Consider the following 26402-nt stretch of genomic DNA (forward strand, 5'->3'; position numbering starts at 1 on the left):
AATGGGAAAGGAAGAAAGACGGGACTATACTATACATTCAATCGGTGAAGTGGCAAGGCTTCTCTTGGTAAAATTTTCTGCAAATGCAATGTAGATAATAAAGATTGACAGTGGTTTATGGAAATTGTATCTCTCTGCATGTATTAATGGAAAGTGAGTGCCTTAAAAGTACCCAATCGTGTGAATTTAGCTGTGAAATTTTCATGAAAAAAAAATTATAGGTAATCCATTTGATGTGCTGATCAGATTCGGTTGTCAATATATTCTGTGACATTTATACGTAAACAGACATGCAGTCATTGCTGATTGGCTTTCATGTTACAGTTTCTGGAAACTTGTGACTTTGGATTAGAATCTTGCTCATGATTTGTTTTCCTGGTGCTATACGTACAACATTGGAGAAAATCAAATAATTTATTTATTTGAATACATCGAGTACTACCACTGGTACTATTTACGAGAAAATAAACAAGAATATCATAAAATTCCTCACGAGCAGAATTGATCCCCTCTAATTTAAAGTGAGGGTTGATATTCATGCTTAAAGTGAGAGTTGATATTCATGCTGTACTCTAATAGGATTATTCAGAAGAATCCGAAGTGATTTTTAATTATAAATATTAATATGAATTGAGCTCTGATTGAGTATATAAAAAAAAAAATTTCAAATACCCACTAATTCATTTCAACGACGTGTCCAAATATCCAATTATATTTTTATTATGTAGATTTTCAAATAAATGTAACTGTAAATAAATACATAGAGCTGCCGTAAAAATTAAATTGATGTTGGTTCATCATCATGATTCATGGCAACACAAAATCAGATTCTCGTCCACGAGTATTTTCCAACCATTTAATACATGGAAATTTTCTGCTATGCTTACAAGCTCTAAAAAATCAGTGTGTCGTTACACACAGTTTCTGAGTCGTAGGCCAATCACAGGCCTCACTGTAAATTATACCTGATCGGAAAAAAATAAATCGAAGATACCGCTTTTTCTTTCTGTATAAATATATACAGTAATTTACTCAATTAACCATGTCAATAATGAAACATACAAAACTAATGTTTCACAAGCATGGCCTCCATCTTTTTCTTCCTCGCGGCATGTTTTAGTTTCTCTAGTGCCACAAGTCCAACTTGCCTAACTCTTTCTCGGGACAAACCTATACTGAAGAATTAGAACAATAAAATTGTTAAATCAACAGCAAATTTGAAGGAAAATGCATCCCTTGTCGTGCACGCATGAGAGAATGAAAACTATGCATGAGCTGAGCACTCGGTTCAATTGAAGGGCAACATCAACAGTAAATGCATCAGCAACATTATTAATCTGATACTCACCGTTTGCTTATATCCTCCCACGTAAGACATTCCTTGTCAAGACCATAGTAAAGACGTATGATCTCTCTCTCACGTTCTCCAAGTGTCACTATGATGAGCTTGTTTACTTCATCCTGTAGATGTATGACTCATATGGTAACTATTCTATTCATTTGGTTAAAAAGTTGATCCATATCTCCGTAAGACAATGCATTCTTTTTACCTTGAGAGCCCAATCATCTACTCCATGCCACGGGTTGTTCTCCACGCGATTATCCGCAATGTACTAAAATAATAAAGAAAAAGTTAAATCATTACACAACAGGAAAGAAACAAAATGTGAACTAGAAACATCTTGAGGTTGAGTAGCAAAACTGTGTTGCACTTACACTATGATGGGTTTCTCCTGGGAGGCCATTTAAAGAGGGGAATGCCTCCCTATCAAGTGAGAAGACCTTGCCAATTGCCTACATATAGAAACAGTGTACAGTGAGTTATGGAAAGAATAATTACATAAATGACCGGAAACAAGAAATAGCTCATGAACAGTTAGTACCTCTGTCGCGTTTCTGACTTTCTTCTGGGACATATTTAAGTATTCTGCAATTCTCTGAAAGTGTGGTAGGCAAGAAGTGAGTAAGAAAAGAATAAAAGGTTGAAAAGAAAAAAAAAAACTGTTATAGAATAAAATTAGAGTTCCTTTCTTTTGATCACAGTTCAATAATCAACTTACATCAACTGCTGGTGTTACTCCTTTCTCTTCTAGCCTAAGCTTTGCATTCCGGATCAAGCCTAACCTTTCATGCAGATGATTAGGCAATCTTAAGGTTCTTGAATTCTCAACTAATGCTCTAGAAACACCCTGACACAAGATCATAATGTGAACCAGAATTAGCTTTGCAGAACAACTGATAAAAGAATAAATATTATAGAAAAGCTGAAAAAAACAAATCAAATCGCATAATTAAATTGGGGCTGAAGAGACTAATAAACTGACAAATTTTCAAATATCACTTCAAACCTCATATTGCTGAGAACAAAAAGACGATCAAACTAGTAATTTCATAGACTACAGAGTACACAGTTGAGGAATCCCAAGTGAAATGGGTACATCATCCTAATGCTAGAATTTGGCATCTTTCTATGTTACTTTTAGTAGGCAAAGACCAAATACATAAGCAGCTTGCAAATTGAACGCAAAAGAACACCAATTTGTTCGAATTTTGATCCTTTTTTAGGCAATGATGATGATAAATCGAATTTCAGTTGGTTTTTCAACAACACATCTGTCTTTAACCATGCAATAAATTGTTTAAATGTGCAAATTAATAGTAGCCTTACCTGGCGTATCCACCAATACACATAAGTTGAAATTTTGAAACCCTTTGAAGAATCAAATTTCTCAATCCCACGCAATAATCCAATCAATCCACCCTACATGAGAAATATAGAACGAGCACCATATCAGAAAATAGAAAACTGTGTCTCGAATTCAATAGTCCAGAAAAGAGTAACTTGCCATTTATTTTTTGTTCAGAAATAGAAAATCACCTGAATGAGGTCAGCCATGTCGGCACCCATGTTATCATATCGTTGAGCTATAGACATGACCAAACGAACATTGCTCATCACCAGCTTCTCTCTTGCCAACGAACACTCCATCAATATTGACTGTAACTCAGGACGAGAAATCCTCAAGGAAGCTGCAAGTTGTTCCATTGATGGCTCACACCCCAACCTCTCCTTCAATCTTAAATTTCCAAAACAGATGGTAATGAAAAAATGTAAATACCCCATAAATAAAATGAAGAGAAAACTCTTTTTATTTTCCAGAATATAAATATATTCAGAACCATAGTTAGCAAAGAAAGTGGAAAAGTATAGAAAAGAGCAGAGATATACAGCCTCCATTCTGTCTCATTTTCACAAGAAAAAATTTAAATTGTTTTAACAAGAGAAAACTCTTATTATTTTCCAGAATATAAATATAGGTTGAGTACATTAAAAGATCTAACACTTAGATATCTACAAGGATCAAATCATCCTCCCATAAGAAATGTCTAAACGTATAAAAAAATATAACCTAATGAAGAAGAGGAAAACAGAACATGAAATTTGTTAATTACCTCAATTTATGATCATCCAAGGAAAGGCCAGTTTTAATTTTCTTTGATAGACGCACAACTTCGGCATGGGTGAGCAGCTCTTCACTTACCACACCCTTCACATAGCCCTTTAGATGATTCTGAATTAGTTCCGGACTAATCATTGATCTTAGCTGCTTGGAGCCATTCTGTTGGAGAACAGATTTATTCTGGCTTAATATTTTCTTTTTAGAATTCAATCTTCGTTGCCGAGCAGATACACCAGAGCAAGTGACCGGCACCTTCTTGTGAGTTTTCTTACTCGGTGAATCAGTTAAAACTGTTCTCTCAAAAGAAAGATTCCATTGCTTTTCGAGCATAGACTTCTGAAGCAAAAGAAGTGCCTCCACTGAATAGTCAAGCTCAGAGCTTTCCTCTTCTATGCTGTTTGGTGGTTCAGCCCATGGCTCTGCAGTAGAAGCAAAATTAGTATCCACATGTTCTTTGAGAGCCTTAATAGGCTGAGTTTGTCGATTCGATGATGGAAAGCTTGGATTATAATTTGATGACTTCTTGGCAGCTACCACATTCTTAGTTGAACCAACTTGAGAGTTTGCAGATCCAAGATCATTGATATATGAGAATTTTTCCGAGATATCAGAATAGTAAAATGAAGAACTCAAGAGCCTCTTGCCAGCGCTAAGTCCAATAACAGCAGCTGTGGCCATCATATGGCCTCTGATCTTGCAGGCACAATTAGCATCACACGACGTCAATAAACTTTTCGAATGAAAACCACGTCATAGAATCTTCCAGGCACTTAATTCACTAGGCTCAGTGCAACACTTCTTTCGTGTTATAAATTTCCCAAGATGACTTTATTATCCTTCTGATATTAATAAAAACTAATTAAATAAGAATCTAAGGAAACTTCTATTAACAAATTGTCAATAAAAAATCAACCAAGTTAATCAAAATCCAGCTAAAGTTGACATAAAAGAACTTGCCTAATGCCTATCACAACTATTATCCAAAATAAAAACTACTAGATAACAATCCCAGGGCACGAGTCACACAAGAAGGAGAATTGGATCCAACAACCACGTGAACACAACTCATTCGACAGAAGTAGCAAGCAATTGATTCTCCAAGACATATAAATATTAAAAAAAAAAAAAAGATGCTCATTTCCCAGGTGGGTTTATTCTCTAAATTTTAATTTCATGAGTCTCCAAAAACATCACTGCCTCCAATTCTAAACAGAACGCATTTTAGCATTTTTATCTCTTTTTTTGTTTCATTTTTCATCATATTGAAAAAGTAACCACTCAAGTGAATTCAGTGCTATAGGTGACAAATTCTCAGCATAAATATAAACACAACTATGATTGTCTCAACTCTCAAACCTTTTTTTTTCTTAATTTTCCCCAACACCAAGCTCAAGAAGAAGAAAATGCAAAAGAAGGTGGCCAACAAAACAAAAACAACAAGCAACTGAAATTGTCATGGAGAATAATATAATGAAAGAAGGGGCAGTTTTGCAGTGAAAGAAATGCATGCATACCTGAAGGTGGTAAATGTTAGTTGAGCTGAAACAAAGACAGAATGAAGAAGAAGACTCGTTGATTCCAAAGTGAGCAAAAGAAGAACAGTTAAATTGTCAATAAGTTTTGAACTGGCACTGGAACTGGAACTGGAACCTCTTGTGTCTGTTGAGTTTACAATGCCTTTGTTCCTGTTCTTGTAACAATATTAGTGTATGATGATTATATTTTTTTCTGTTTTTTTTTTTTCAAGCTTTTATAATTTTGTTAAAAAAATAAAATTTAAAAAAAAAGGAAATGGTGATGAAAATTATTAAAGAAAATCTAGTCCAAAATGGGTAGAGAGATATGGGAAGAAGAGATGGCATTGGCTGATACAGATATTGGGTCCTTCTTTGAGTGGTCTCTAATTCTCTATGCTGCCATTTTCCCCCCTCTCTCTCTTCCACTTCATCCCCACTTTTCTTTTCTTTTACGTTTATTTTTATTTATATTTTTTAAAAAAACTTATTTATTTATTATTAATTAATATTGATGATATTTGGTTGTATTATTCTCGAACACAAAACAACGGCGGAATCTGAGCGCAAAAATCGATGAATCCGTGGGCCCCACCTCCACGTCATTGGTAAACTGACTATGTGCTTCTGCTTCACACACGAAATCTAGACATCGTCACACGTGGAAGCATCTCAACAGATTTGATCGAGCAAGGTTCTCGTATCATATCCTTATCGGATCAAACAAACAGCATCAAATACTAGTAGTTTTTTTTTTTTTTTTTCCGATTACAATTTACTTTCAGCTTTCATTTAAACATTTTTCAATTCTAACAGATCAATTGAATCCTCGTACCATCCCTCGTCATGTGATTATTACTTCATTCAGTAAACAAGTACGTAAGTTTCAAGACACTATTTCTTATAGATAATAATAATAATAAATATAATTTTTAGATAATAATTTTAAAAATAATAAAATAATAATAAAATTTTTATTATAAATGTAAGATCAACAATCCGCAATAATTAATAGTTACCAAATAATAAGTTGTCGTTGTTACTTCTAAACTACAATATTCCTAAACAGGACGCAAGTCATCGGGATTTTCAAAACTAGAAGACCTGCCAATGATTAAACCAATCCTTTGAAGGAATTTATTCTAATTACCTAGAACAGGCAAGCAAAAAGCATCTGGTTAGTACACATAAACAAAATTAGCCCATGACATCAGGAGGTCCACATCTTAAGGCCGAAAAAAGGATGGCTGGGGGGCTGTCCCAGATTGTCAAGGGAAAAAAAGAAAAAGAAAAAGAAAAAGAAATAAAAGAGGAAAAGCAAAAAAAAACAGAATTTTTGCAACACCTAAAAGAAGGCAACTACAAAAGCTTAAGCTGAAACACTTGATTCCTCACACTTGTTTCTCCTACAAAGAGATAAGGGCACTGTACAATGCCTAAATTTCCCATTATCAGCCACTGAAACATTAAAATTCCTCTTTCTTTCTTTCTTGTAGCATACGTAAGTCAAGTAAGCCAAGATACCTCAACATCATTTCCATACTTATTCAAAATGAGCATGTAAAGTTAGAATGATCAAGAATCTGCTTAAAATGCAACGAAACTGGAAATGATTCAGCAGGCCCTCCAAAAATCTCCAAGCAAAATGGGAAAGCAAGAGAAAAGAATAATAAACCTGTTTCTCTTGTCAACTAAACATCAAATACAATCGAAACCGGGGAGAATTTAGAAAGGAAATATCTGTGACTTACAATTTCCAAATTCTAAAGCAAATGAAAAACTATAAAACTTTTACACATTCCAGCAATCACCTTGAACATGCAACTTCATGTTGAAATTTCTTTCTGCGGCTGCAATATAAACTTCAATCACCAGGTTAGATTTCGTCAAACTGAATAAAAAAATAATAAAAAAGAAATAAAAAAATCAATACAACACATAAATTAATTTGGGACCAGAATGCGGCAAGGCTGATGGCGCATCATAACCAAAGGAATCTCAATTTCATATAAAATTACCAAAGGACACCATATATATTAATGCAAGCACAAAGAATGAGGATATTGCTCAGTCCACTAGGCATGTGAACTACTACACATTACAATTTTCTTGCCAGCAACCAATACATAAACCCTCAAAAGTAAAATCAAGCCGATTCCAACATCAAACAATCCTTCCATAGTCTTTTCTTCCACGCGATGCTGGTGGAATGTTTGAGACAGGATGATTGGCCCTACGTCCTACAATAAAAATAACAGAATCAAGAAAACTGTTATTAGCTCATTCTGAGCCCTATTTCTTCCACAGAGAAACTTTATATTTTGACTCATGTAGCTCTAACAAAATAATTACGAGCAGACACAATAAAGGTAAAAGCAGAAGGATTCAATGACTTGATAGTGTCAAGTCTCAGGAAAATACCCCATGGCATGCCATTGTTAAATGAGCTATTTCCGGGAGAACGTGGGCCTCCAGAGTTGAAGCCCGAAGGAGGAGGCTGGATCTTGAATTGATTCCATTCACTACCCTGAGGAGCAGTTGTTCTCATTAAATTGTACCGTTGAAGAGGTGGCTGTCCTAAACGACTTGGAGAATTTTGTGAGATATGAGGCATCAAATGAGAAGGCTTTGACATGAAACGGGAATGTCCAGCCTGTGGCTCATGAGATGCGGGAGGACTACCCACCTCTATATGTGAAAATGCTTGAATAGGCCCATTTTGTCTGAAGTACATCAAGCAAAACTGTTATGAGGTCAACAACAGTGGAAAAGATTAAAATAATAAAACAAGAAACTCAAACCAACCCCCCACCCCACCCTGCAGAACCCCCTTTTCTGGAATATCCTTGGATTTCTCCCACAAGAAGACAAAATCAGAAATAGAAAAAATTTACAGATGCAGCACTTATACTATTGAGAGCTGACTGCAATCAGGAAATATAATCATTGCAAGGAAAACCCACACGACCAAAAGTTGAATTCTATTTTTATCAAATGCTCTATTTGAATTATATAGCTGAACAATATAGTACATACCCATCCCGCTTATTAGAGTCATTTCACACTGCATCTGTTACATGGGATGAAAGCTTAAACCCATAATTTGCAGTTTGACAAAGAACAGACAAACATTCACATTAACCATACACATAATTCTTTAGAATGAAACAAAGCAAATCTACCAAAGCAATAATCCACCTTTGGATGGGTATATTTGAGCTCGCGCTTGACGTACGGTTGAATCTTCCAACTCCAACTGAAGAATCTGCTGAACTAAGGTGCATAGCTTTGCTGAACTCAGTGGTTATGTTGCTCTCGTCTGAACCATCCTCTTGCAGAAGTTGTTCATCACTGAAACAAGAGTAGAGACCACATTATAGTCAAGCAAGCACTTCGTTCAGACAATAAAAACAAATCACTGCCCAGCCCAGAAACAAAGCACTTCATTTCCGACAATACGAACTTATCATATTTGTCTAATCTATATCAATATGTGGAAGAAATTTACAATCCACAAGAAAAATTACATTATAAGGAACTACAAGATAGAAATAAAACAAGAAAATGTAGATAGCAGAGCATAAAATGGGAAAGATGGCTGCTAGTTTTGCAGACACAGTAGTAAGGTAATGGCCAAGGAAAGCTGATTGCTATGGATAAAAGCACCTATGGCCTAGGTAATGGACATGGTCAAAAGGAAAGCTGGTTGTTAGTGGGTAAAAGCACCTATAGCCTAGGTAATGGTCATTGCCCCTTGCAGTTCACTGTAAAGGGACCTCAAAGTTAGCCGCTTAAAAGGACCCTACGAAGGGTATAAATAGAAAAAACCAAGATATTCTGTAGAAAGAAAAGCAAATAGCATACGGTCCATGGTACAAGAGGAGGTTTGCATAACTGATGGATCAATGTTGATACCTTAGAAAACACGTACACACACACATCTAAATTGCCAGGTTATCATAGAATTCAACTTAGATATCTTGACATTGCAGTTTGAAAGTTCTTGTCTGCCTACCTATAATTGGGATCCCAATCTCCAGGATCTGGCACTGACAGACTAGTCTCAGGCTTGTCATGAGCAGCTTCTGCAATAGCAGGACCACGTGTTAAGGAGCTGGGCATATTTGGCATTGCAGAATAACTAGCAGCAATTCCAGAGCCCCCTCTTTGCTGCTTTGAACTGGTAGCGCTAGGATTTGATGGCAGATGCAAGGATGCACTGCCAAGTACTTGAGGGTTCCACTCAGCTTGGCCTGAGCTGGCACCATCAATGAATTGTCCTTGCCAATGTTGAGATGATGGACTCTCTTGAGATTGAGGATTTCCAGAATATCCCCAATTTTTTCTTCTATTATAATGGGTAGCTGCAGTCATTTTTCCTAAAGGAGAACCATGGCAACTGCTTCTTGCTGGAGAAGTTGGCCCATAATGTCCAGGAGAACCACTTGAAACTTGACCATATGAGCTTGGAGGAGTGAATTGAGAGGGGCTAGTGCCAAGGGGAAGTGGTACAAACATTCCAGCTGATGGGCTCACACCAAGTCCATTTCCTTGCGAATACTGAATAAACATTTTTCTTGCATCAGGGCTACTTCCACGGACTGAAACACCGCTCTGCGCGTGCAAGTTCATCCCAGATGGACCAACAGGTGAAAAGTAGGCAAATGTATTGCCACCATCCCCATAGCTACCGTAACTACTTCCAAGACCAGTGCCATCATTATAGCTTCCATAGCTTCCGACACTACCATAACTATTACCATATCCATACGGCACTACCTGAAAATGTGGGCTATTATGCATGGAAAATTTGCTCCTGCCAGAAATCTATATGGAAAGCAACCATAATTAGATTCTTTTTAATTTCTTGGATTTAAAAAATGAACATCGGTGAAGTTATGAATACTCTCAGAAATGAAATGAATGATGTGTGCAACCTCCAAACTCCAATGACAAAACAGTGGATTACAGAACTCACATTGGGAGAAAGACCAGCAGCAAACCAGTGGCCCGCACCAGGGTGATGATCCACCTTAAAATTTTGAGCAACAGGCTGAAAAAATAATGAATGAAAAGAACAAATGAGAGGGTATACAGGGAAACATATGGATGACATTGTTGGTTAGATAACCTTTATTTCTTTTTTTTTGGGGGTAAATTGTAACAAATGAGAGGCATCTGTAATCTATATCAACAAACTAGGGAGGTTTTAGGAAAGGAGGACCACCATTTCCTTAAATTATAGGAATTGTTGAGTTTTAGTTGTGCATGTAAGCTTTTGTCTTCAAACAAAAATCCACTTATAATAACCATATTCATTGATACATCTAGATTTATTCCAAAACAAGTATCTTGCGCGGTTCATAATAAATGAAAAATATTATATAGCAGTGATTTTGAGAAACAATTGCAAAATAACTGATGTCACACAAGAATCCAACAAAATATAGGAACTCCTAACAATTTATAATAACAACACATAAAATAATTAGCCAAACCACAACGCACATATGAAGCTTAGATCCTGGGAAACCCCTTGGAATATAAGGTGTCAAAACATTGAGAATAGCAGATGGGAGAGGTTCACTTTGCTGCTATGATCCTTGAATAAGAAAACTAAAACAGTGATGGTTGGAGGATCAAAATACACAGAAATTCACATACCACACGAGGTGTCTCTGGTGGAGGCTGGTAAGGGCATGTGAAAGGTTCTCCAGTCACAAAAGGATGCCTTGAAGCCTGCAGGCAGATTGATTAGAACTCTTTACCATCTACATCTAGATAATTATATTGCATAACAACACAGATCAGGTTCCACGGATGACATAGATGCAGAAAATCAGGAGAATTGAATAACCTGAAAAGGTGACCAACGTTTTGCAGGATCAAACTCAACAAGTCCCTTCAGGAAATCAACCAAAGCCAATCGTATTTGGCTTTCTGTTAAGATTCATGATCAAAGACATCTCAAAAATGCGTTAGTAACACTCAGAAATACTGATTAAATGTCTGCTTCGCTTCAAACACAAAAATCTGGAAGCTAACCTTTGCTAATATCTTCCATAGATAAGTTCTTTCTATAAGGATAGTTTGTAACAATTTCTTCTAGGTGCTTATGATGGAAATACTCTTTCCCAATCAATGGTTTTTTCAACTCCCTCTGAACAGAAACCATCAACATTGATCATCACATAAAGAAAATTACACCACAAAAGAGAGGCATATCTACAAATCGTTTACAGAAAGACTAATTTACCCAAGATGTTCCGAGACCAGTTCATACATCTTACTTTTATTAATACTTATCAATTTTCCACTTCTGATGAAAATTGTAACATAAATACTTACAGCTTCATACTCTATCTCGGTTAATGCTTGATAAGCACTTCTCCCACCAATGGAAACTTCGCCATTCTCAATATTGTGGACACTCCCAATGCATTTAAAAAACTTGCTTGTATTTTTGGCCTCCTTTAGTACATAATCAGGGGGCTGGGCTCTAAAACATGTCAACCAAACATAAGAAACTATTAAAAATATTTGCAAAGAATACAACAGGTTGCAAGTACCAAAACAGCTTTTTCATCAGCACAAAATCTCAAAAACAAAATATCTAGTAGAAAAAGCCGGCAAGAAAATAGGAGCCAAAACAAAAAGAGATCATCTTCTTCTACATTTTCATGTATTGAATTAAGCTTCATTCCAAATTGGATTTCCAAAAAGGATGAGAGAGAAGAAAGAAAAAACTTTAAAATTAAAAGTTCAGATGTTCATACAAACCAAAGCTTATGGCAGCTTTGCAGGGTTTGGTTCATGCAAGTCAGCTACATACTAAAAATGTTAAATTATATACATTGGATGGTTGTCAGTCCTAAGCTTTTGCCAGAAATAAGCAGACAGCCCTAAAACTTAAAACTAGCTTCTGCCTTTTTAATTCTCTAAGTTAATTATCAAAGGCATAAAATGACCAACAATTATAATTTGTGTAGAATTGGAAAAAGAATAAACTACCTCTAACTTGCAACATAATTTCATTTTTGAAAAGAGGGCTTCTGAAAAATATCTCAACTGTAAACAGCTTTTAACAATTTGCTTTTCTTCATTTTTTTTCCTTCCAGGTGAAGACATTACCCCCCCCCCCCCCCAACAAAAAAAAAAGGAAAAAAAAAAGTATACCGTGCAGAAAAAAATATCATAAACAAACACACACACAGAGAAAAAAGAGAGCCTTACCCAAGTATTCTGATCATTCGCCTCAAAAGATCAAATTCTGAAGCTCCTGGAAATAATGGGAGCCCTAGAAACAATTCCGCAACTATGCAACCAAATGACCACATATCAATAGCCGTAGTATATCTAGAAAAGATTTAAGGCCCCAAACTAATGCTAGCTTGAGAAATTATTGAAACAGAAATGAAGAGCATGACCTTTAGTGGATCAAATACAATAAAGGACAGCACACAAACACGCCATCAAACTTTTAACGGGTAGAAACTATCAGAGACATGCAATTAAAATTTGCCTTCACGTATGAGTAGAGACTACCCTTCTGATCTTGGACTTAACAAGCTAATAAACTAAACGAGACAATGGAACAATTGGAGAAAAACTGAGGTTTTTGCTTCTCTTTTTGGGTTGCCATCTCTTCAGAGTTTAGGGTTGTCCATTCTTTTATTATTCTTCACCCTTGTGAACTAGTGGTGGTTTAATATAAAGGAAAATTACTGTTAGACTAGTTTTTGTCGGCTTCCCATGACTACATTCAGGTGAGCATGTATAGTCTCTCTTCCCTATTGGGGCTCATGTTCAGTTCTTTTTCTTGAGTGCACATCTTTACCCCTGTGTTCATCTTTCTGATTAAAATATATATTGTCCTTACTTTCTTAACCCAAAAGAGGGGGGGGAAGGATGAAAAAAATAAAAAATAAAACGTTAGAAGAAACCAATAAGAAAATTAATAAAATCGCAATCACCTATAAGACACAAAAGCAGAAACCAAAATTCATGAAAAAGACAAGAGATACCAAAGAATAAGCTTAAATTTCATTTAGAAGGATACTGATATCCAAGAAGAACTTCTGGAGACCTATAATAACGACTCTGCAGCAACAATGAGAATACACCATGATAACAAAATATAAGCATGATGAATTTAAAATAGAAGCCTAGCAATAATCATATGCATGAACCTGAATGTAGGAGTACACAGTACGATCTTCCGTGCATGCTGATCCGAAGTCAATTATTTTAATTTCTGCTGGCTTTACACTGTTATTTTCAAGATAAACATTCATGTTCAACAGGAAAAAGATCTATTGCACAGTTTGCAAATCAAACATATCAAAATATTATTTTACCTTGTGCATAGAAGAATATTTTCAGGCTTCAGATCACAGTGAATTATCCCAGCATCTTTCAACAGAGACAGTCCACGTAAAATCTGTAGACAAATTATGCAAATACACAAGAAATAAGTGATACATCATATTGAGAATCATTGAACCCAAAGGAAATCAAGTACAGAACCAAATTGAAGCCTGAGCTAAAATCCCATACCTGCTTAGAGAACAATTGGACAATGCTCAATGATAACCCCCGAAAATGATTAATCTTGATAAGTTCATACCTGAATAGCCATAAAATGTTAAGGCACACAAAAAACTAAAGCAATAAGTGTAGATATAAAGTAAAACATGATGTGTTTTCACAGATTGCAAAGTGCTAGTAATATGTAGTATTTGTACTTACAGATTTGAGTCGAGCAGCTCAAAGCAAATGCACAAATGACGTTGACATACAAAGTATTCATAAATACGAACAATATGATGCTTGTCCTCACGATCATACTTTTTATTTAACTGCAAAAGGTAGACAAACACAACTTCAACTACTAATAACCATGACAAGTGGGAAATTTTCACCCAAAGCAGAACTTAAAAATACCGTTGTCAAAATAGATACTTCAACCAGTGCCTGCTGATAGTATGCAGGTTGATTTTTTATTATTTTCACTGCAACAAAACTATTCATTTCTGCGTCCCAGCATTTGGCAACCTGCCCAAAAGTCCCATGGCCAAGAAGATCTTTGACAATGTATCTGCAAAGGATCAAAAAGAAAACATGACTAAATGCTTGATTTAGAAATGCTAAACTAAGATGCTACAAAATCAGAAACAGTATTCTGAGGTGCAGAAAGCAACACTCATTTATACCATATGAACTGGTGCCTTATCATTCCCATACATAAGACGAAGCACATAGCAAATATATAAAAACAAACTCGTTCATACAAGTGGCATACTATATTGAGATTCTAAAATAAATTATAAAATCAGTTATACCATTAGGAAGTCTTGTAACAGATTGTTCAGAAACTACGTAGAGCCCAAACAAAAGGTGAACCAAACTGCCCAGCCCAACCAAAAACTGGGCCACAGCTATGAACTTTGGGCTCTTAAGCCTTGAATAGGCTTGGCAGAATTTTATGGGCCTAATGGCTAACACAATATCATCTCATATATTTTCCTAGAAAATATATAAATCAAATCTATTCTAGTGAAAACAATAAATTATAAAGATAAAAACAATTTCAAAAGTAATAGATGGCTACAAAACAGCTAAGTCCCAACAACCGAGTAGATATTGTCCGCCTTAGGTACACAGCCCATCATGGTTTTGTTTCTGGGCTTTGCAACCAAAAGCAAGTCTACTAAGTTAGGCGAATCCATGGCTTGAAAACTAGTCCAGGCACTCACTTACGATGTGGGATAATACATTCTTCACCCCTTGGACCTCACATTTTGTGAGGGTCAACAGAAACATAAGGGAACAACAAAACATAACTAGTCGAAGAAAGCAGTCACTAAAGATGTGGGATATTACAGCTACTTTAAGGAAAATGACGAGTAACAAAACAAACCTTCTTTGTGTCTCTGCATTGACCAACACCAAGTTCACAGCAAGAATAAGATCTGAGTTCACATTATCATAGCCATCATTGAGGACCCCAACTGATGGGCTAGTCAAGTATCGTTTTGGATTTAATTCTTCAGAATACTTGAATAGCGGATTGCATATTTGGTATGTTTCAACTATATCCTTTGTTAGTCGAACCACCAACTGCACAATTGGAAGTGCATGTCAGCTCAAAGATTTGCCCAAAACAACTAGAACAAGTGGGAGTTCTCTAACCATTATAACAAGCAAAATAGATAAGTTGAAAAATATAAATAGCAGTTCCAATGAATTTATGTGAGAAGACAAGAAAGTATCAAGTCATTCTGTGCACTTTTCTATCCCGCAATAGAATCTCTAATCAATAGTAAAGGAAATGTATGCTTTCAGAAGGGAAAGTAATAGTAGAATTCGTGTGAGTTTATGACGTACTTTTGACAAATGAGAGATTGACTAGTTCACTAATCATTCACCTCCCCCACACCCCAAACAAAAAACAAAAAAAGAAGGTATTCATAAGTCAAAATATAATCATCCCAAGTGGTGAATCATTCTGTAACACACAACTCTACTTGCTAAGCATCCATTTCTAAAGCCATTAACTCTTAGCTGCCTATCACTGGGCATACAATGAAGCTTCAAGCCCACTGTACAACACAGAATACAGCTCAAACAACATGCAATATATACCATGCAGCGATAAAATATAGAACTTCATAACTAAATCCAAGAAGCCAGCAATTCCATTATCCATGCCTCTTCACACCAATACAATCAACAACTCTACCGCATTTCAGATTCCAAAAATGCTAATATTTTAAGAAGAAATCAAAAACCCAAAATTCTTCAGCTAGAAATGATCAATCAATGAATAAAAAACCAACAAAATCACTTACAGGTTTTCTAACAACAACACGCAAAGACGGTGCATCCTTCTGAACCAAATACGGCCCAAAAGAAAACCCCTTTGGCCTCCACGAGGCACCAAATACTTGACCTCCATTGCTAGGGCTGCCCTCATCCATTGACCCACCGCCAAAAACCCCCCAAAATCAAGCTCCTACCCACAAATTAAAAGCCCCCACTAGCTCCATTAATCGCATCATCCAATCAAAATACGCCAAATAAAAAACAACGACCAACAGATAACAATTAATCAGACACCGTTTAAATTCTTCAACTGGGTTTTCTTCTTTCTTCTTGATGATGAATTGATTTGATCATGCTTTCATAAACCCACCAACGGATTCCAATCCCATATCTCATTCATTCGCCAAAAACCTCTCAAACCCGCATCAAAATCATCAATTTAACTCTCAACAGATCCATTCAAGCTCAAACACACAATGTCACACGTATCAAAATTCAACCCAAAAAAGATTGGATTTTGACCATGCAATCGATAAAACAAAACTGACCCAGATGAGCTTTCGATAGACAAATGAAAACTAGATGCGTGAATTTTTGTAATCAATTGATGAAGCGAGCGATATTGGATGAGAGAGAAAGAGAGTGAAATCCTTTTTAGTCTGCAAGACAAGCACCGTGTTTCTTTCTTCTATTTTATTTTTTATTTTCTCTGTTACTGTTGTTTTAAGATTTTGTTTTGTAATGGTAGCAAAAGCAAAAGCACTGTTTTTTTTTTCTTTCTTTTTTCAATGCCAATCGGCGTATTTTGTTTATTTATCATTTATCCCCTGGCTTTTCTTTTTCTTTATTTTAATTTTTCATTTAGGTAACTTGTAAGTTTTAGACTCTAATAGATTTGTTTTGGTTGACATTTTTTATTCTTGGTAGATTCTATATTCTCACTATTTCCACTAATTTTATCTCTATTACTTCCTATATTTTTTTTTTGTAAATTAAAAAAACTGCTTATTCTTGACAAAAACATTATTAAACTTAGCCTCGTTTAATATTGAGATTAAAACTTAAAAAAATGTTTATTTTATTTTATTTTTTTACAAAAATAATATTTTATAAATTTTGTAAAAAATGCTTACTTTGTAATCCTCTTCATTTTGACAACAATTTTTAAAAATAAGTAAGGATTACTTTTTATAAGTAACATATTAAATAAGCCACCATATCTTTTTAAACTTTCTACTAAAATTTTAATATTTTAACAGAAAAAATCAATTATGTCTTATTTTCCCATCACTAATATATAAATTATTGGATATCATATTACTGATACAATCAAATTAACTTACTAAAAATTATGTCATTACATATGTAACATTGCACAATTATATATATATATATATATATATATATATATAATAAGAAAAAAAAAAGCATGTGCAACTTAGTCTTCACTTTGAAAACATTGAAAATGATTTCAATCTTTAATAAAAGAATGGAAAGAGACAATGACACTAAAGAAAAGTAATCACAAGAAATGAAAATTTTAAAGAATATTATTGCAACAAGTTTAACTTGAATGTAATGCATATTACTTTTTATTTTATTTACATTATGTTTGGTATGGATTTTTATTATATTTTATCTAATAAACATATATTTTAGTTTAAACTCATACATATATTACTACTAAAAAAAAACATGACTTTTAGCTTAAAATTGAAAAATAAGTCCATTATAAATATTTATAATTTTAGTATGCTATTGTATTTCAATTATGCAAGTGTAACACCACAATGTGTCATATTATATTAAATAATAAACAATAAATAAGTAAAACTTTTATGGATGGATAATGTTCAATGTCAGCATTGATTATCGTAGTATGGTTAAGCTTTTCTAGTGCATCATGCATGTATGATACATTATGATTAAGAATAATAGTCATTTCTCTAGTGTATTTTTCTGCATTTAAAAGATAAAGATGCCATTAATATATAAACATTTAATCTATTGAGGCTTTCTCCAAATTAAGATGTATTTAGACTTTAGAAATAAATTAAAACGTTAGCTAAATATAATTGGAGTAATGAAAGAGAGAGAGGCAATTCTTACAATTAAATTTAATTTTTTTTTCTTATTCCCAGTGAAAATAAAACTATTTAACTGAAAAATATGATTTAACGGGGGCTGTTAATAAATAATTGGAGACCATTGAAAAAGAGAGAAGGAGAGAGGCTATTCTTAGAATTAAATTGAAATTTTTATAATTCTAAGCGAAAAATATAACTGTTTCGATTTAAAAAATACGATTTGAATGGGGACAATCAGCAAATTATGGGGGCCATTTGGTACTTAGATTTCTCAGTTTAAAATTACGGTTAGGCCACACGATTTGGCCCAACAGGTTGAAGGAGAACAAAACATCTGGTAATTGTAATTGGGTCAACAGCTCAGGCCCGTTACCTTGATTTCCATATGAGTGGAGCCAAATTTTAACGCCCCTTTTAAATATTTTAATTTATAAACCCATATAAAAAAAGAGTGGCGATACAGTCATAAATTTTTGTATAAACTTGTCTTGTATAAATTGATGTGCCATTAATTCATTGGTTGAATGAAAATATAAAATAATATAAATAAATCATGTGGGTTAAGTGATATTTAATTCAACCAATTTTATCATGTCACATCAATTTGTACAAAATAAATTTGTACAAGAGTTTGTGACTATATCATTACTCATAAAAAAATAACCTTCTTCCCACAAAATTTCACCTTGAAAAAAAAAAGCTCTTTTAAGTTTTATTATAAAACACATACAAATTCTAAAATCTTTAATTATTTTTCTTTTTATTATATTATTATATCTCCATAACTCAAAACTTTTATAATTTTTTATCGAAATTATTTTTCAATTAAAATTTAAAATATAAATATAAATTATAAAGTGTGGTAGGTGTAAAAATTTTGTTGAAAGAATATTTTATTTAAATGTTTACTTAAATTTTCATTTAGAACAAAATAAATTATTTTTTCTTTGGATATTTAGGTAATTTCAGACAAGAATTGGGTTTTTTTGAGGAATTTTGGTGGGTGTAAACAAGGTACACTCCTTGAACATAAAAGAGTTGTGCTACTTAGCTGCCATCACCTCTTAAAATTCCAAACCCATTTCTTAAGATACCCTTTCGTGTTAGAGTCCAGCTATTGACACCTCAAAATTTCTCATAAAACTCCTCTGCTAATGACACCCCATCAGAAAAATGAAATTATAACAAAGGGTGGGGCTATTTGAACCCACCAATTTACTTAATAAACTTATTTACTAAATAAACCCACCTTTAAATTTAAAAATTTTAAATTTTACTCAGTAAACCCACTAAAATACCTAATATGCCCTTTCTAAACCCAATTTTTATTATAATAGTGATTTTACTCATTAAACCCATAATATTCCTTTATAAACCCATTAGATTGGAAATTGATTATTAATTGGAAATTTAATAATCAATTTTGAGTGAATGGCCCTCATTCAAGGACAAATGAATCAAAACATTCTAAATGGAGAAAATAGTTGTCATCATGAAATTATTTTTTTGAGTTATATTATAGTGGTGAGAAAAATCTTGTATGATGGTATGAAAATCTAATATGAGGAATTTGAGAAAAAATAATTTTTTCAGAATTTGGGAAAAAACAATAATTGATTATTAATTGAAAATTTATCATCAATATTAATTAAACAATTTTGAGTGAGGGGTCATTCCCAAACGAATCATATCCATCATCCATATCCATGAACGTTGAGCAATTTCGGTCATTGAATCCGTTTTGGAGAAGGAAAAAATATGAAGCTTTTAATTAGCTTTATAACAGACCAAGGCACTGAATCAAAATCTAAGTGTTCATAAAATTACTAATAAATTATAAGAGCTCTAAAAATCCTAGTAGAATTCCAGAAACAGAGATCAAAATCTAAGTGTTCATAAAATTACTAATAAATTATAATAGCTCTAAAAATCCTAGTAGAATTCCAGAAACAGAGATCATATCTAAACCCTGAAGTAAGAAACCAATAATGATGAATAATTAAGTGATTCATCTTAAAAAATTGTAAAATGAATAGAACAAAAATGAAAAAAAAATAATTTAATTGGTAATTACAATGAGTAGTTGCTACTTGCTATAAATTGAGTTATAAAATAATCGAAAACTAAGGTGAGTTGTGGCTAATCCTTAATCCTTACCTTAAAATAGAATAATTACAATTTCTCAACTTAAGTATACATATAAGAAACGCATTAAAGCAAAATAATAAACCATACACTAATTGAGTGGTTTCTATCAGTAAAACAAAATATGAAAGATGGGATTCGATTCTCTTTAGAGCGTGGAAGAAAAACTCTGAAGATGTACCTGAAAAAAATAATTAAAAAAGCACCAAATAAACCAAGCATTAAGTACAAATTATCTATGTAAATATTCAGTAAAAGCTGGCAAATTTTTATTCTCAGCTCAATTAGTTCTATGTCCTTGAAGCCTTTAAACATTTCAACCACCGAGCTACATATATCAAAGAGTTAATAGTGGACGTGCACTATTATTTTCTTTGATTTTTGAATTTACAGGTGTATGGTTCATGCACTGCCATCTGGATGTGCACTTGCCGTGGGGCTGGCCACGACTTTTATTGTCGAAAATGGACTGACTCTGTCGACTAGGTTGCCTTGCATTGCTTTCAAATTCCACCACTCATTCTAATAAAAATCAATTCTAGTTCTACTTCCTCATATCATATTGTAAAAAGAAGAATTCTGAACTTGCATGTAACGACAATTCATTTGAAGATAAGATTAGCCATTTGACTGTGTTGTGTCAAATTGAGTTGTTTTGACTGCTAAGAGAAAAAAAAGAAAGAAAAAGAAGAGAGAGATGATTTTTCTTAAACTTAATTAAACAATTTTGAGTGAGGGGTCATTCCCAAACGAATCATATCCATCATCCATATCCATGAACGTTGAGCCGGAAGAACAACGCGAATGGCATGCCAACATTAAAGCAAAAATAAATAAATAAACATATGAATAGTATTATAGAGTCAATTGTCTAAAACTATTCTATCTATAGTAGCCACCTTAGGACTTATAATTTCTCTAAAATGTTGTATTTGAGAAGCATATGAAGTCTCTCATCCATTTGCGATAGGGTGATGATATGTGCCCTAATTAAGTGTAATAGGTGGAATAGGATGACCTGGTGTTAAAAAAATCTGTAAAAGCTGATAATTAATAATTGTAAATTATAAATGGAACAACATTTAATTAATAAAATAATAAATTATACCTCAACAAAATGATTGCCAAATACATAGCCACGAGCAATATTTCTGTGAGATAGTATATGCACTGGCTCAGATCTCAAAGGCAAAAATGTAAGGCATTGTACTGAGGACAAGTGGAATAAGACAACATTATAGCACGATGCTATAAGATGACCCATGTCAGGCATAATCATCCATCGATAAGACGATGCTGGCCAATTCTCATAATATGAAAGGATGTGAATAAGCTCATTCACTATTTCAGGTCCGTATAATTTGCCATAATCATCTAAGTGAGAGTACAACTCATTTAGTAAATCTTTCCTCACTTGTACCCATCCATCCTCGCCCAAGCCTATTAAGTCAGCTATTACTCTAAAACCACAGTTACCATCAGCTACAACATCTTTAATGTGATGAATATATGATTGTAATCCAACCAGAAATTCATCAATAAAAGTAATTGATTTAACTGGCATGCTCTTGTTAACCTACAAATATAGGTATTATGTATAATAAAAAATTTAAATCAAGTAACTTATTACATAACTTAAGCATAAATTTGTGTTACCTTTGTTTTCGGTCTTCCTCTACGTTTAACCTCAGCTTTTGATTTAGTAGTTGTAACTGAATTACTCTTCACATTAAGTGAACAACTTTCTTGGCCAGATAATGATATCTCAAAAGCAAATGGGTCGCGACGGGTAGAAGTATCGACTTTGATAGATGGTCGACCTCGTGTTCTTGTCTTCACTTCTGGATCTAAAAGAAAGGTACACCCAGGATTGGCTATCTCCTTCAATTTTTTCAAAATATCTAACTGGATTTCAATCGAACTCTCATTAAACCGATTAGCAATTAACTCAAACTCCGGTTGACAACTTAACTCCACCTTTTGCTTCTGAGTAACAGCTACTAAATCAAGTTTTTTCCAATGAAGATCAATTCTCTCAAGTGGAATAAGCTGACATTCTCTTTTGTATTCTGCAATCTCATGAGCACATGGTAAACCATGTGTTTGGCGAATAACACACCCACATGCAGAGCGGTCGACCCCAATAAAAATAGCATGTTTCAGCTCACTAAGGGTGATATTTAATGCAGTTATAGAGATGAAGCCTCGAATATGTTTGAATTCTGCAGGCTTGAATTGATGTTGAACAATTGTCAAACTTTTCTCAAATGATGCTTTAATATCTGTATGTTGCAGCTTAAGTAAATTGTGTATCTTTGCCCATGATGTCTCAAAGTTTCCTTGACTTGTGGAAAGATACTTCTTCAACCTTGAATGTGAACTTTCAACCCTATTAAAAAGATAATATTAATAAAAAAATTAATAACAACAACAACAACAATAATAATGAATAAATTTAATAAGTAAAACTAATAAGTTATTGGTAAAATTAAAATGTTATATACTTGTTTGTTGTTAAATTTCCAAAGTGCATAATTTTATCTGTCCATGCTGAAACAAATTTTTTTTTATAGTTGTTCAACCATGTATTTGTTACATATTCCATTACTGCTGGAAAAGATGCAAAATCTCTCTACATGGTTTTAACGCGGTCAATGAATTCAATTTCATTTGAAGATAACACCAATAAGTTCCAACTCATTAAGCACTTCTCCCACTTATCATTTGCTGCAAATAACTTCTTGCAGTTTGCCATAATATTCCTACTAATATGCCATCTACATAAAAAATGATTTGCACGAGGAAATTTTTTCTCAATGGCATTCATTAAAGCCAACTCTCTATCAGTGACAATGACCCTAGGTAAAAAATCATTGTCCATTAAACCCCTCAATCTATCTAATGCCCATGTGTAGCTGTCTTCCAGCTCAGAACTTAGATATGTATAAGCAACATTAAAAGTCATATTAGTTGATGTCATTCATATAATCTCAAATAAAGGAAGATGATATTTATTGACTTTATAAGAACAGTCCATTAGCAAAACGCTTGGAAATGAACGTAACAATTCTATGCTCTTAGGGTGTGCCCAAAACAAGTCTTTAACAATATATGTATTGTCATAACACCTATGCTACTCAATGTAATTATGTTCAGATAACTTACTCAAAAGTTGTTGCATTTGTGATCTGCCAGCGATCTCAATCACCTTATATCTCTGTCGTGCATTGTATATTGACTTCATTGTAGAAACATTAAATGTTGTTGCATTTGTGATCTGCCAGCGATCTCAATCACCTTATATCTCTGTCGTGCATTGTATATTGACTTCATTGTAGAAACATTAAATGGATCTTTTTTTTTTCAAAGTGACTAAAATATCTTTTGGTCATACCATATTTTTTGACATGTCAACTAATATTGATGTTTTTTCTGTAGTTAATCGCCCTGCAAATGAGTGCCCTTCAAGATGTTTTGCAATTGGATTATTATGAACTCTGCACATTACCTTTAGCATACAGTCGCTGTGAGTGTCTAACTTTTGGCCCTTTAGTTTAAAAGGACATCTGCATTTTTTTATACCAGTTATTCTCGATTTCAAATCTTTTTGGTTGTCTTTCTTCTTTATTTTTTCATACTTTCCATCTCTCTCACAACCAAAAAAGATCCTTGGTATTTTACCACCACGACCCACTTCAGATCTCTTGATAACAACCGTTATACCATTTTTCTTTCCGACATTACAAGTCCGCTGAATCATTGCTTCTCTACTCTTAAATATCTAGATAGAAAGAAATCTTATGTAAGTTAAATAAAATTTGGTAAAAAATTAATCCAAAATTAATTATAAACTAAAGTTACCACTTGAGTTGTAAATTCACTGATATAATCCATCACACAATCTGTATCATAATTCGTAGATTTGATGGAAACATCATCCTACATATAATAGAATGTCGTTACTAAAACTACAAACTACATTTAAAAAATCAGTTTTATATGACACATAAAGACCAAACTAAAACAATATAATTTTCTTAGTATTAGATCAGTGAAAATAATAGTTACTCTCGGAAGAAACATAAAGTTGTAGAAACAAACTATTAAAAGAAGTGAACCTCAGCAAATGAGTTAAAATAATGCTCAGAAGCGACTGGCTCCATCCATGCTTTAATATGCTCACTTGCATCCAAAACTGTAGCTCCATAAATATCAGAACTTGCGGAGGCAATTGTTGGTGACGCATTAAGAACCTAATTTATTTTGGCAAATTCAAATACAATAAGATATAAGTACATCAACTAATATTTACGAGGCTACCAAAAACTAATTAAAGGCAAAGATCAATGCATAACACAAAGAGAAAATTTTCAATAAACAAAAAAGGATTAAAGCACGATTCGATATTCTCGTAATTCTAAAACCATAATTTGGAAAAAGAAAGCAAAATAATCAACGAGGAACTAGTGTTTAATGATGTGGTCCTTGGTGGAATAATGTGGTGACCCGCCTGCATGATATGATGAATATTATATATATTTCTAACGAATACTAAGAAATTATTTAGTGTAAAAATTGTAGCTAATCCCTCTCTTAAACTGCAAGCATTCAAGTGCACAGGGAAAATTTATACAATGAGACGAAAAGTCAAAGAACAGCCAACTTTGTTCATGATTCAAACAAAGGCAAAATTTGTCAACATTTTCTGTCAATTTCGAATGGAAAAGGGAAAAAAATCAAATATAAAAATAAATTCATACATGTTCATAATTGTCAATATTATTTTGTTCCTCCATAAAATCAATATCCATCAAATCAATAACAACTAATTTTATTACTCTGAATGAAATCACATGTGCCTATTTAACAAAATATATGGCTTGAGAGAAGAATCACACTTCTTGATTGATTAAGGTTTAATGAAAATTTGATTAGGGTTCTATAAAACTATGTTGAATATAAAGATATGTTTAAATAGTATAAATTTTGTTTTTTTTAATTATATTATAGTGTCCATAACTGTAATTTAATTTAGGGGTATTTTAATGATAAAAAATTATTTTTAAAAGTGGGTTTATTGAGTAAATTAGTGGGTTCAAATAGCCCCACCCTATAACAAATCCAATAACATCTTCATAATTCCAAAAACTACCCTCCACGTATATTTTCAGTCTTTAAGGGTATGTTTGGTACCGTTTTCAAACCTCTATTTTCATTCTTGTTTTATAAATACAATTGAAAAACACGTTTGGTGGGCTAAACTCATAAATAGATTATAAAACAAAAAATTTGGATTCAGTTTTCCAGTTGTAAAGTTGAAAACGTGTTTAATGTGTTTTCAAATGAATTTACAGTTTACACTAAAGAACAAACTACAGAACAAATCTCAAACATCCCTGGCTCGTATTCTCTTCATCAACAGCTCCCAAAGTCCCCGTTCTAAACTTTCCGCTCTCATTATCACTCTCTTCTTCCTCTTTCTCTAAATCTACAACACATATCTCTCTCTCTAACTCGATCTGTCAGTCCGTTGCTGCTGCTGCTCGATCTTGGCTGTTGCAGCTGCTGTCTTCACTTGGTATTTGCTCCAGCTACTTCTAGTCCGTTGCTGTTGCTGCTGCTCTTCCAGTATGTTGTTGCTGCTGCTCGATCTCAGCTGCTGTAGCTGCTGTCTTCACTTGGTATTTGCTCCAGCTACTTCCAGTCCGTTGTTGCTGTTGCTGCTTTTCCAGTCTGTTGCTGCTGCTGCTGCTAGATCTTGGTTGTTGCAACTTCTGTCTTCACTTGGTATTTGCTCCAACTACTTCCAAACCGTTGCTGCTATTGCTGCTGCTCTTCTAGTCTGTTGTTGTTGTTGCTGCTGCTAGATCTCGGCTGTTGCAGCTGCTGCTAGATCTCGGCTGTTGCAGCTGCTTTCTTCACTTGCTCTTTGCTCCAGCTATGCGTGCTTACTGCAATCTACTCTTCCACTCGCTTGCTGCAACCACTCACTCGGCGCCATCTTTGCTCCATCTCTTACGGGTATATTTTCTTCTTTTTTCTATTTGGCTAAATTTTGAGTGTAATTATTTTTGTTTAGTTTGGACCCATATCATGTTCAATTCGGCAAATTAGATTCAATTGGGCAAATTGGATGTTGCTATGTTCAATTAGTTTTTTAGGCAAATTAATTGGGTGTAGTTCTTGATAATCTTGTGTATCGGTGTTTGCTCTGGTTTTAAGTGGCATGTGGAAACTGTTATTTTCTTTGGATGTACCCATCATTGTACACAGGGGAAGTGGTGATCTTCATTACCTTAATTTTTTATATCTGGATTTTAGGCTTCTTATGTACTTATGCGAATAATTTTTTGGCACCATCATTTTATAAA

At 33.8% G+C, this 26402-nt stretch overlaps 3 protein-coding genes across 7 annotated transcripts; all 3 read right to left on the reverse strand.

Annotated features, from left to right (window-relative positions):
• Positions 1-856: 856 nt before the first annotated feature.
• Positions 857-5180, reverse strand: LOC18044589 (RNA polymerase sigma factor sigA). Of its 4 annotated transcripts, none has more exons than XM_024185298.1 (10): positions 4976-5180; positions 3454-4149; positions 2879-3077; positions 2669-2761; positions 2061-2189; positions 1884-1937; positions 1717-1794; positions 1551-1613; positions 1349-1461; positions 857-1175 (listed from the first exon to the last, which is right to left on the reverse strand). In XM_024185298.1, exons 2-10 carry the CDS (start codon positions 4140-4142, stop codon positions 1067-1069), a joined length of 1527 nt encoding a protein of 508 aa, XP_024041066.1. In that variant the 5' UTR covers positions 4143-4149; positions 4976-5180; the 3' UTR covers positions 857-1066. The 4 variants fall into 4 exon arrangements, with proteins under 4 accessions (XP_024041066.1, XP_024041067.1, XP_024041065.1 ...); XM_024185299.1 differs by having other exon boundaries at positions 3454-4154; XM_024185297.1 differs by having other exon boundaries at positions 3454-4297.
• A 1769-nt stretch (positions 5181-6949) lies between these two features.
• LOC18044590 (dual specificity protein kinase YAK1 homolog) lies at positions 6950-16520 on the reverse strand. 2 transcript variants are annotated; one of them, XM_006437342.2, is made up of 18 exons: positions 15826-16519; positions 14895-15094; positions 13919-14072; positions 13724-13833; positions 13532-13601; positions 13333-13415; positions 13165-13243; positions 13035-13075; positions 12209-12331; positions 11324-11474; positions 11021-11135; positions 10833-10915; positions 10640-10714; positions 9954-10028; positions 8991-9802; positions 8174-8326; positions 7397-7698; positions 6950-7215 (listed from the first exon to the last, which is right to left on the reverse strand). In XM_006437342.2, the coding sequence occupies exons 1-18, from the start codon at positions 15952-15954 to the stop codon at positions 7139-7141; spliced, it is 2832 nt and encodes a 943-aa protein (XP_006437405.1). In that variant the 5' UTR covers positions 15955-16519; the 3' UTR covers positions 6950-7138. The 2 variants fall into 2 exon arrangements, with proteins under 2 accessions (XP_006437405.1, XP_024041145.1); XM_024185377.1 differs by lacking the exon at positions 6950-7215 and having other exon boundaries at positions 7631-7718; positions 15826-16520.
• Positions 16521-21133: 4613 nt separating this feature from the next.
• On the reverse strand, positions 21134-26043 carry LOC112099157. The gene is made up of 6 exons (XM_024186267.1): positions 26023-26043; positions 24150-24284; positions 23893-23970; positions 23670-23812; positions 21688-22420; positions 21134-21607 (listed from the first exon to the last, which is right to left on the reverse strand). Exons 1-6 carry the CDS (start codon positions 26041-26043, stop codon positions 21134-21136), a joined length of 1584 nt encoding a protein of 527 aa, XP_024042035.1.
• Between the last annotated feature and the right edge of the window lie 359 nt (positions 26044-26402).

The sequence above is a fragment of the Citrus clementina genome, unplaced genomic scaffold (assembly GCF_000493195.1).
Source record: "Citrus clementina cultivar Clemenules unplaced genomic scaffold, Citrus_clementina_v1.0 scaffold_4, whole genome shotgun sequence".
Lineage (NCBI taxonomy): Eukaryota > Viridiplantae > Streptophyta > Magnoliopsida > Sapindales > Rutaceae > Citrus > Citrus x clementina.

What these genes read in the sequence shown, in the direction of transcription:
- LOC18044589 (XM_024185298.1), bottom strand. Translation starts at nt 4,142, where the DNA reads ATGATGGCCACAGCTGCTGTTATTGGACTTAGCGCTGGCAAGAGGCTC. An exon ending in CAGGAGAAACCCATCATAGT is followed by an intron (nt 1,614 to 1,716) that starts GTAAGTGCAACA and finishes TTATTATTTTAG; the next exon opens with TACATTGCGGATAATCGCGT. An exon ending in TAGATGATTGGGCTCTCAAG is followed by an intron (nt 1,462 to 1,550) that starts GTAAAAAGAATG and finishes ATACATCTACAG; the next exon opens with GATGAAGTAAACAAGCTCAT.
- LOC18044590 (XM_006437342.2), bottom strand. Translation starts at nt 15,954, where the DNA reads ATGGATGAGGGCAGCCCTAGCAATGGAGGTCAAGTATTTGGTGCCTCG. An exon ending in TCCAATTGTTCTCTAAGCAG is followed by an intron (nt 13,416 to 13,531) that starts GTATGGGATTTT and finishes ATTTGTCTACAG; the next exon opens with ATTTTACGTGGACTGTCTCT. An exon ending in CTGTGTACTCCTACATTCAG is followed by an intron (nt 13,076 to 13,164) that starts GTTCATGCATAT and finishes TTGTTGCTGCAG; the next exon opens with AGTCGTTATTATAGGTCTCC.
- LOC112099157 (XM_024186267.1), bottom strand. Translation starts at nt 26,043, where the DNA reads ATGGAGCAAAGATGGCGCCGA. An exon ending in ATTTTAACTCATTTGCTGAG is followed by an intron (nt 23,971 to 24,149) that starts GTTCACTTCTTT and finishes TATTATATGTAG; the next exon opens with GATGATGTTTCCATCAAATC. An exon ending in GAGGAAGACCGAAAACAAAG is followed by an intron (nt 21,608 to 21,687) that starts GTAACACAAATT and finishes CTATATTTGTAG; the next exon opens with GTTAACAAGAGCATGCCAGT.